This window comes from Leptosomus discolor, chromosome 7 (assembly GCF_034619465.1).
Source record: "Leptosomus discolor isolate bLepDis1 chromosome 7, bLepDis1.hap2, whole genome shotgun sequence".
Classification (NCBI taxonomy): domain Eukaryota; kingdom Metazoa; phylum Chordata; class Aves; order Leptosomiformes; family Leptosomidae; genus Leptosomus; species Leptosomus discolor.
The window spans coordinates 42,237,290-42,247,814 of record NC_141397.1 but is presented as its reverse complement, the minus strand read 5'-3'; the positions used below and the strand labels follow the sequence as shown (position 1 = coordinate 42,247,814).

The 10,525-nt window shown below is 50.5% G+C and overlaps 1 protein-coding gene across 1 annotated transcript; it reads right to left on the bottom strand.

The window, feature by feature from the left end:
• Positions 1 to 3,847: 3,847 nt before the first annotated feature.
• On the bottom strand, positions 3,848 to 4,871 carry LOC104349936 (G protein-coupled receptor 35-like). The gene is made up of 2 exons (XM_009955618.2): positions 4,856 to 4,871; positions 3,848 to 4,503 (listed from the first exon to the last, which is right to left on the bottom strand). Exons 1-2 carry the CDS (start codon positions 4,869 to 4,871, stop codon positions 3,848 to 3,850), a joined length of 672 nt encoding a protein of 223 aa, XP_009953920.2.
• Positions 4,872 to 10,525: the final 5,654 nt, after the last annotated feature.

Sequence of the window (10,525 nt, the reverse complement as noted above, 5' to 3'; positions counted from 1 at the left end):
GGGCTGTCTCTGCAAGACAAGGGTGCAGGTATGAAACCGAGCTCAGGGATGGGTGCCCTCAACTGGGTCCTGCTGCATGGCTCTGCAGCTTCTCAGGCCCCTGCACTGCATATGTAGGCAGCCCCTGGAGGGGCTCGGTGCCTCATTAGCACCGTCTATCCCTCAACCATCAAAGTAACACTATTACTCGCCACCAGCTAACACAAAGACACAAAGGCAACCCTCTCTTGCAGTTATTACAGGCCTGCCTTGCCCTCCGTCCACTCCTGGTTCACACAGTTTGGGTAATAGGAAAAGGTCTGCAAAGCAGAATGATAATTTTTGTGGTCCCTTATCTTTGCTGCTGCTATGGTTATCAGAGAGCCCCTGACTTCAGGGCAGCCTGAAGCAGAGCTGGGCAGCATTCCCCCTTTGCCCTCCAAGGCTCTTGCTTTGCTGCTGAAGCCGGCCCATGAGTCTTGAGGTCTTGTCAAGAGCCACAAGGTCATGCCAGGCCTGTGAACCTCCCCAGGACTTGAGCCATTCCAGCCATGGGATAGCTCAGGTGGCTTTACTCCTGGGGACAGTGAAAACGCTGCTGCAGGCTGGTGGGTGGGTGCCTGCTCTGGGCAGGCTGCCCCCAAGCACGAACCCACTCCTCTCACTGCGGGATGCTGGGGAGGAGTAGCATGAGTACCATGACCCCTAGCAGATAACAGGTCTCCAAAGAGAGAAGGCAAAGTGAGCACATGTCTGATCTCAACCTTCAAAGCCAGGAAGCCAAAATATTGCTAGAGCAGAAAACACAAATCTGAGAGCTTAGACTATCTCCTGGTATTCCTTTAAATATTTCAGGGAATCTGCTACCAGCAAGGAGGCTGCAGAGGATGACTCAGACTTAGTCTGCAGCTCCTAAAGGAAATGTTTACAGTGAGGCAGGAAAGGAAAACACACAGATTCCTACAATCTCTTATAAATACATTGCCTTGTAAGTCAGGGGCTTCTGAGCATCAACATCTAAACTGCAGAGAAAATGTCCAATTGTGTGAACTAAGTGAACTCTTTCTAGTTTCCCAGACTAGAGACAGATCTGGCAATCACAGAGGAAAATGCAGCACCTGCCCTAACACCAGAACTGGTATGACATTACTGAACTACATGGATACAGTCATTTTTAGGGTGGAATTTATGGAGGAGCTAACATGCAGCCAGTGTCGTGGCTCTCTTGGGCTTTCAGCCTCACAGGTCCTTGGCTGCAATGTGGTACCACCTACGCTGCAGCCGTTACCTGCCAGGCTGCTGCACTCATCCCTCTGAAAAAGCCACTCTCTGCAACATGGTACTGCCCTGAGGAGCAGCTGAGCCCTCCGGGCTGGGCTGGGCGTCCTAGCCCCATCAAATCACACCCATGCAAGCACAGAGCCAGCAGTGGTTCCTAAGGTCCGTGCTGTAGTGTGCTCACAGAAGCATCGTGGTAAGAAGTACTTATGTAAAACCACAGCAAGGGATGAAGACCCCCCCCGAATGACATGTGTGGCTGTGAAACAGTGAGGTAAAACAGCTGTGCGCAGCTGAGGATTGACCCTTACATTAACCAGCAGGCAGCCCTGGCTAGCACTTCTGTTAAGAGGTGAGAAAGCACACCCTGAAGCACTGAGCAGAGCACCAGTGTGGGAAGAACTAAAAGACATTACCTGCTTCTTGTGGGGCTGTCAGGGGGGTTTAGTCCTCAGAAAGGTTGCAGTGTAGACGTGGGCGTCCTGGCAGGGGAGGATCTGTTGAGGCCGTGGATGTCGGTGCAGGGTGCTGCTCCACGCAGGGCACGGCTGCCCGGGAGCCTGCTGTTGACAGCTCGGGACGGCTGAAACACAGCAATGAACTCTTGTTCCCCAAAAGTGCTTCGTTTATCACCTACTTTTTGGGACAGTCAAGTCTCTGGTGCCCTCTGTTGTTCTACTTGCATCAGCTCAATGCTTCACCATCGTTTTTTCCACCCAGTCTGCGCTCCCCCGACTGACATCACACAAATTAGCAATTAAAATTTAGTATTTTCAGTTGTGAGAAAACAAATGCTTTCTGAAATAAAACCCATAATGGTTGCAAATTGCCCTTCTGGCAGTGAAAGGTCCCTTGGGGAGCACAGCAACCCATGCAGCCTCCAGTATTGTTGCAGAGCATGTCCCAGGCAGGCAGCAGTGCAGGGGCCAATGGCCTTTCCAAGGGGGCACATCGGTGCCTGTGCACCCCGTGACAGTGAGCCCAGGGTGAGAGGATCCAGAATGCTTCTCTTCGGTGTCTTAACAAGACAGGTGACAGACATTATAGGCCTGCTCATCCTCTGCGAAGCAGCCAGATGTCTAACACTGCTCCTCAGCATCACTGGAAAGCCCAAGCTGGTAATGACAGTCACTGCCAACTGGGCACAAGCGAGAGGTACAGGTGTGGTAGTGAGCACACCATAGGTTTCAAAACCTTTAGAAACATGTTTAAGAACATGCCCCAGTGGTATTTTATAGTCATTTTGGTGGCTTTTGCTATCTGTTGGCTGCAGCAGCTGCAGTCCCATCTATGTAAGGCAGCTGATGGGAGCCAGACTGACTCCCTCAGGATTTGTCCCATTAATTCATGTCTCCTGAGCTCGAGGTCCCAAAGGTGACAACAGTGGATTAAGCAGCAGCCATGGGCTCCCTGGAGGCAGATGTGGGTCACAGGGGAAACTGTGTAGGTGGGCAGGGAAGACTCCTTCATGCTGTCTCCTGGAGTGCTCTGAGAATTGCCTGGGCAGAGCTCGAAGGTCATTTTGGAGATTTTTGAATACTTAGAAAGAAAAAAGCCCAGTCCTAGGGAGCATTTGAATAACATGTAGGGAGTCAACCCACTCCCCATCTTGCCTGACTTTTCCAGGCTGATGACTCATGTGCAAATGCATTTCCCCATGCAAACTTTAGGGGGTCAATGTGGGCAGGCTGTGGAAACCCGGACCCAGCTGTGGCATCCAGCTGGCAGTGGGTGATACTCTGACCCTGAGCTGCAGGCAGGAGGGTGAACTTGGGGGCCAGCCTGGTGCCACAACATAAACCCGAGGAATAGAAATGCACAGGTGGCAAAGGTCTAGACAGAGCTAAAAGGGCTTCCCCACGGGTGGGAGCAGCAGCACCTTGAGGATGGCTGCTCTAAGGAGGTGTCTCAGTGCCAGAGCTCAGCAGTGGAGCAGGAGGGGAGCTGCAGAAGGACTCAGCTCTGAAATCTCCCGAACTTTGTGCCTTTATGGCACTGGAAAAGTCTTGCTTTCATCCTAAAAGTATTCCTTCACATGTATCTGACCCATTGATTTGAAGGGGAAGGGCAGTCAGTATACTGAGTCTAGGCTGTTTTGTAGGGCCATGTACTTAGTAATATGTTGGTGCTGCCTGAACCCCTCCCAGCCTGCCAAAGGAATATGAATAAACCAGATTATTTTAATAATGCAAACAACCTGAAATACACAAGATAAAACATGATGTATTCTTTTGTAAGTGTTGGCAATAAGGATCAGTTGACTGTAGCTACAAAATGAATTAGAACAGGGAGACTTACATGTCTTGCTGTAAGAGTAACAGGTAGGTGCTGGAGGGCGGAATGAAGATGTTCTGTGATTACACACACACTTTTACACATCTCTGTAAAATATCTTATTTGTTTAATAGAAACTTAGAGTATAAGTCACAATTAACTTAGTAATGCTAAACCTAACAAAGATCTCCACGGACAGAGAGAGCAACGGTTGTCCCAATAACACTGAAGCTGTGTCTTCTCTTGATGTTACAGAGTTGTTGTGAGTTTTTTTGGGTTTGGTGGTTTTTATGTCCCCTCTGCCCCCCGCCTTACTTTAGCAAGTTTGTGTCTGCAAGGGGTGGGTTTGATCTGTTTTTTCAGTCAAGGGTTTGGGCAGTAGAAGGGCTTCATGGAACTCCTTGGTCACAAAGTAGTAGCAGATGCTATCCAGGCAGCAGTTGGATGTGGCAATACACCTCGTCACAGAAGAGAAGTTCTTCCTGACCTGGAGCAGGAAACAGGTAGCTCCAACGCTCTCCATTATGAACCTGGCAAGTACCCCAAGGCAGGCTGGCAGAAAACGTATTAGAAATACAATCAGATTTGCATAAATAATATGGAGAGCTTTCTGAGTTAATTTCTTCTCTGGTGAATTTGTGTTCAGACATCTCTTAAGGTTCCTGATTATTTCTGTGGAGCAAAAAGTCAAGATTGCTAATGGAAGAGTAAAAATGAAGAAAATTGAAAGCAGTCTTAGAGTAGCAGGCACAGTGGTATCCCTCTGAAAGCAGAAAGCAGCGTGCCTCTTCCGAAGCTGTAAGATGGCACTGATTATCACGGAGAGCCACAGAAGCCCACAGAGAACGGCAGCCTTTGATGAAGACCCGAAGGTCCTGGCTTTCAAGGGGTGCTTTATGGCAATGTATCGATCAGTGGCGATAAATGAAATGGTGTAGATGCTCACTACCATGTTGATAAAGTACATTGCCTCTATAAATTGGCAGAGTTCATCTCAGGTTGACTTAGTCCAGAGCAAATAAGCCATGGGAGGTAAGATGCAGATGACGAAGCAGTCTGCAAAGACTAAATTGATTACATACACTCTGGTTTCTGTCCACTTCTTTATCTTGCAGAAGAACACTCAGAGGGCAAGGTCATTAAACAGTGCTCCAAAAAAGAACATGAGATTATACACAGCAAATTCAATGAGACAAATATGGTGATACAGTTCTAAATTTGTGACACTGCAGTTGTTGGACACATGCATTGTCCTGATGTGCAGATGTTGTATGATGTTCTGAGACCTGAAATGGGAAAAGACATGGTAAGACTTTCCTTCTACCTCTTAGTAGTTGCATGGCTCCTATTAAAAAGAGTATTTAAATAAATATTTACTTTGTTATGAATGAGAATTTGAGTCTACAAAGCTGGCCTTCTTGGTCAGCCTGTAACTGGAATGCATCCTTTGTCAAGCTTTGTTTGTGTTTTTTCAGTTAATGAGAAAATATCTTAAGGTATACTTACAATAGGACATGGCAGACAGCCTTTATTAAATAGGGGGGGGTCTTGAATGGGGGGGGGGGGCAGAATAGCACTTAGAAGACACCCCATAGATAGCGAGGGCATCCTGTGACAATGTGAACACTAATTTTGTAGGCCAGGCTGTGCAAATGAGATAAAATTACCCTTAGCTTTGTTTTGAGCTAGGAGGGATTGCAGCAACCAAAGCTAAATCCCAGAGCAAGCCATGAGCAAAAGCTCTTCTGCCAGTTCTGAGGGCTTGGGAGACAGACTAGGGGGTGAAGGGCTGAAAGGGCATAGCAGATGTCACTGGGCAGACATCCTCCTGCTCTAGCTCTAACTGGGCAGATTTCTGAGCCTTTGGGCTGCCTTGCGAACTTGGAGCTCCTGCTCCAAGCTGAGGAAAAGAGAGCTGAATCTGAATTCCTGCATCCCAAAGGCATTCTTGAAACCTGAAGAGAGCCAGCGAGGCATGCTGCTCTCCACCTCCCTGGGAGGGGAAAGGGCGTTGGAAGGATTAACCTGATTTTAAGCCCATTTGTTCCAGGAGAGAGTGTGAGCCTGCAGATGTAAAGCAGAAAGACACACATGAAAGAGGAAACACCAGTGTGAAACAAGAAGCTTGACATTAAGGTCTGCATTAGCTGGTTCCTGCTCAAGGCAGGCATCCTGCCACCCTGGGAAATCCAAGAGATGCAAGAAGTAGGTACTGAGCCTCTGTCACACCGGCCACTAGATGTTTCACCAGAGTATTGGTTGTGTGAAGAAAGTGAAGTGAGTTTATGGGCTGATAAAAATCAGCTTTCATCAGACTCCATCCTGTGCAAAGTGAATCTATGTGATGTGCTCATCAAACAATTCTCTGAACTGGTGATTCTGTGTATATTGTCACTGAATTTCTGCTTGCATCCAAATGCACTTCAGAAATAATTTAACCTTTTACTTTAAAATAAGTTTTTTTACCACCTAAGAGGAGAGTTAAGCGGTGAGGGATCTGGTGAAATCCTAGAGCTTTCAGAGCTGTAGGAAAGGACACCATGACTGAATGTGTCTGGTTAAGCAGTTATTCATCTCTGCAATCAATGCGGACCTTGTGGTCAGTCAGTGACAGCACTGCCTGCAAAATTAAGACTTCAGTTCTGAAGTAACTGATAAACACACAAATAACTCAATTGCTGGGGTGATATGTAGGTGTCTTGGGCACTAGTAGATAGTAATGTGACTCTCATGCAGAGCTCTCTCCCGATTCTTGTGTGCTCAGGTATGGGTTTCCCAACAGAGGCTTGCTGCTTGCTGCCTGTACCCTGGAAGGAAGCTGACAGCTGTCTGAACTACAGTAGGTAGCAGCGGTACCTTACATCAAGGGCTGAAGCTGCTATATCATTATGCTCGCTCACTGCATGAGACAGATGTCTTTGCTGGCATGGCTGATGCCCAGACTGCTTTTCATTGGCCCTGGTCTGCAACACCAGCAACAGCCTCCATGCTGAAGTACAACGCAGGCAAACCATGCTGGTGTTCTCTGCAGTGTGAAAGGGCTCTGGGTGACACCGCCTTTGGAGCTGGAGATGTGGCCTAAAAGCAGTTCCCAGCATCAGGCTTGCAAGTGCTCCAGGCCACGAGGCAGGCCAGAGACTTCAGTGAGGAAATGAGCAGAGGGTTTTAAAGCAGGCCACATAGCACAGATAGGGTATGGCTGAGCAGAGCATGTCTTTAAAGAGATGCAGTTTGATAAGCTAGCATATCCTGTGGCTGCTGAAAATGCTTAAGGTGGCTTAAGATGAGATGGCTGCAGCATCAGAGGGGCTAAGCAGCAACCTACAGCTGTGAGAAAAGGGTGGAGACAGCTGTAAAACAGTGTCTTGCTGCTGCTGGAGGACCAGACACAGGCTGAGGCTCAACAGACAAGGTCACCACACGGGGAAGAGAGACCAGGACTGGGCTTACTTCCTCCAGCAGCTCAAGAAGTAGCAGGCTTCTTCCAGACCTTTAGCAGAGAGTTTGGAGTTGGAGAAGCAAGGCAGAGGCTGAAGGCACAATGGGTGTCGCAGTAGCACTGTGGTGACAAACATCCAGTGTTTTTTCCCATCAGGGTGCCCTTGGGGAAGCAGCTGCACTGGAAGGGGGATGCTTGCCTATGAAATCCCCCTGCCTTGCAGGGGGAGCTCAGGAGTGAGCAGGTACCAGAGGAGTGAAGGGTGAATGTGGTGACTCAGGACAGCACAGGAGCCATGGTGAGTGAGGGAAGGGACCTGGAATTGAGCAGAGGGAGAGGAAGAAGGAAAATGGGGTGGGAAGCATGGGGTACAGCACGGCATCATCTCCCTCAACTGCCTTCAAACCTGCCACCTCCACAGCAACTGCCATGATTTTCACCAACATTCCTATAATGAGAAGCTGTCAGCAAGGATTTAATAAGTATGCTGCACAGGTACGAGAATCGACTTGGACAGGGCAGTACTTCACAGGGGTGTTAATCTAAGCATGGGCACTGCTGGCCAGGCCCTAGGCAGCAACCTGACCTGAGAGGGAAGCACAGCCAGAAAGAGCAAGCAGACCAGCTTCCTTGGCAGAAGAGCTGCCGGTGAGGGCCCTACCACAGCACTTCAGTTTTTGCTCTCTGTTTCCAAATAGCATAAAGAAATCTGCCTGCTCTGACCTTGTTGTTCACAGCTGTCTCAAAACAGAGTGATCTAAGGGACAGCTCCTTTTCCCTTCCCTTCCCTTCCCTTCCCTTCCCTTCCCTTCCCTTCCCTTCCCTTCCCTTCCCTTCCCTTCCCTTCCCTTCCCTTCCCTTCCCTTCCCTTCCCTTCCCTTCCCTTCCCTTCCCTTCCCTTCCCTTCCCTTCCCTTCCCTTCCCTTCCCTTCCCTTCCCTTCCCTTCCCTTCCCTTCCCTTCCCTTCCCTTCCCTTCCCTTCCCTTCCCTTCCCTTCCCTTCCCTTCCCTTCCCTTCCCTTCCCTTCCCTTCCCTTCCCTTCCCTTCCCTTCCCTTCCCTTCCCTTCCCTTCCCTTCCCTTCCCTTCCCTTCCCTTCCCTTCCCTTCCCTTCCCTTCCCTTCCCTTCCCTTCCCTTCCCTTCCCTTCCCTTCCCTTCCCTTCCCTTCCCTTCCCTTCCCTTCCCTTCCCTTCCCTTCCCTTCCCTTCCCTTCCCTTCCCTTCCCTTCCCTTCCCTTCCCTTCCCTTCCCTCCCCTCCCCTCCCCTCCCCTCCCCTCCCCTCCCCTCCCCTCCCCTCCCCTCCCCTCCCCTCCCCTCCCCTCCCCTCCCCTCCCCTCCCCTCCCCTCCCCTCCCCTCCCCTCCCCTCCCCTCCCCTCCCCTCCCCTCCCCTCCCCTCCCCTCCCCTCCCCTCCCCTCCCCTCCCCTCCCCTCCCCTCCCCTCCCCTCTCCCCTCCCCTCCCCTCCCCTCTCCCCTCCCCTCCCCTCCCCTCCCCTCTCCCCTCCCCTCCCCTCCCCTCCCCTCCCCTCCCCTCCCCTCCCCTCCCCTCCCCTCTCCTCTCCTCTCCTCTCCTCTCCTCTCCTCTCCTCTCCTCTCCTCTCCTCTCCTCTCCTCTCCTCTCCTCTCCTCTCCTCTCCTCTCCTCTCCTCTCCTCTCCTCTCCTCTCCTCTCCTCTCCTATCCTCCTCTCCTTTTTTCCTTCTTTTTCTTTTCCTTTTTCTTTTCCTTCTTTTTCTTTTGTTCTTTTTCTTTTGTTCTTTTTCTTTTTCTTTTTATTTCATCTACCACTGCATTCCTTGAAAACCCTAACCACAGAACTGCTTTGAAAGACCCTGGAAGGTAATGCAAGGATTCACTTAGACAAAATACAGTCTTTTTGCAATCACTCATTTCCCATGTTGCAGTGGATTTAGCTTCCAGTTCCCAGCTGCTGTTAGGAAGTAGTATGCTGTCATCTCCCAGGTAAAGCATGACGAGAATACCTTACAGTAAGAACAGAAACCAAAAGGCTCAGAGATCGCAACATACTGCATGGAACTCTGTGTTGCAAGGACTGCACTGCCCTGCAGAAACCAGGTATCTAAGCCTGCTCTGCCCCCTCCCAGCCGCAGCAGGACCCTGAGCAGCAGTTCACAGAGAGCAAGAGAGAATGAAACAAAGTGATGTTACCTGTAGGTTTAATGCCACAAAATCAGCAGCAGGTCGTGATGGAGGCAGGGCATATGGGAGCTCTGCAGCCACACGTCCTGGCTAGGAGGAGCAGGGGCAACTGGTGGGACTGGAGGACGGGCACAGGCTGCATGCACAGGGCAGGTGGCTGGCACCAACAGCTCGCTGGTACTTGAGCGTGTCTATGGCACCTCCTCCTCCTGTGTAGGAGAAGATTTCATGTCAGATTGGTCTTGAATGTCAATCTGCTGACCAAGTAAACGGTGGCAATACTTTCCAGTGAGGTTTAGCACCTCATCATTCAGCACTTTCTAGAAAGGTGTGTTCAGCAGCTAGTAGCGGTATGCAGCAGCTGTGGATTTAAAATGCTGTGCTGAAATCTAAGCTAAGCAAGGTCAGGAAGACACAATATTTGGTATTAGATCACCCCATGCAGCGGTAGGTGCAGGGCACTCCAGCTGAGTGCTGAATTCAGTCATGCTTGCACAGCTGTGGGTGGGGAGGTGGGCACATTGAGCAGCTTGGCACGTAGAATAGACTCTCTTTAGGCTGGAGAAAATCTCCCCAACTCGCCTCAGATGGAGACTGTTGCACCCAAAACACCCCTTGGGATGGATTTGGTGCCTGGGGCAGGGCTGGAGCAGATGGGCATGATGGGGCCAGCGGCAGGGCTCCAGCCCACACTTCTGTTTCAGCACAGGTACAGCCAAGGCACCCAAGAGCTTCAGGCTGGCAACTGAACCAAGGCCTTGGCGTCTCACATGGGTGGCAAAGAGCCTCACCTGTCGGACCCTGCATTGATAGAAGTGTGCGGAAAGGAGGCGGGGGGGAGCTGTAAGCCCCAAAGGGCTCAATGACAGTCTATTTAATTGGTGTCAATAATCAGCGTGCAATATAACTAGTGGGGAATTGTCTTGCTGCTCACTTACCCTTAGTACCTCACCAGCTGTAACCCTTCTTCATTTCAGTGATGTTAGTGGTGGTTGGCTGCTCATAAAATAGCATGATGGGTACTCTTTTGACTAGGTGAGCTGTGAGAGAAAAGAAGCCTGCAGGCTCCAGCTCCGGGGTAAGAGCACACAGGCACTGGTGTGGTGAGCGAAGGATGTCACGATGCTGACATGACCCAGGTGTCCCTGGCTCGGGAGGCACCAGGTGACATCGAACAGAGGAAGCGCTGCAGCACAGCTGTCCAGCAAGGCATGCAGGGGAGAGGACCTGCCACAAGATCCTGAAGATAAGACTTGCTCACTCTGCTCCACCTCAAGGCTTACACACCTTGCAGCCACCCTATAACCACAGAGATGTGCGTGCCGATCACAAGCCCTCAGGAGGCAACCAGGCATCAAAACCCCCAGGTTTGTCTCTCACAGAGGGCAAACCACCAGT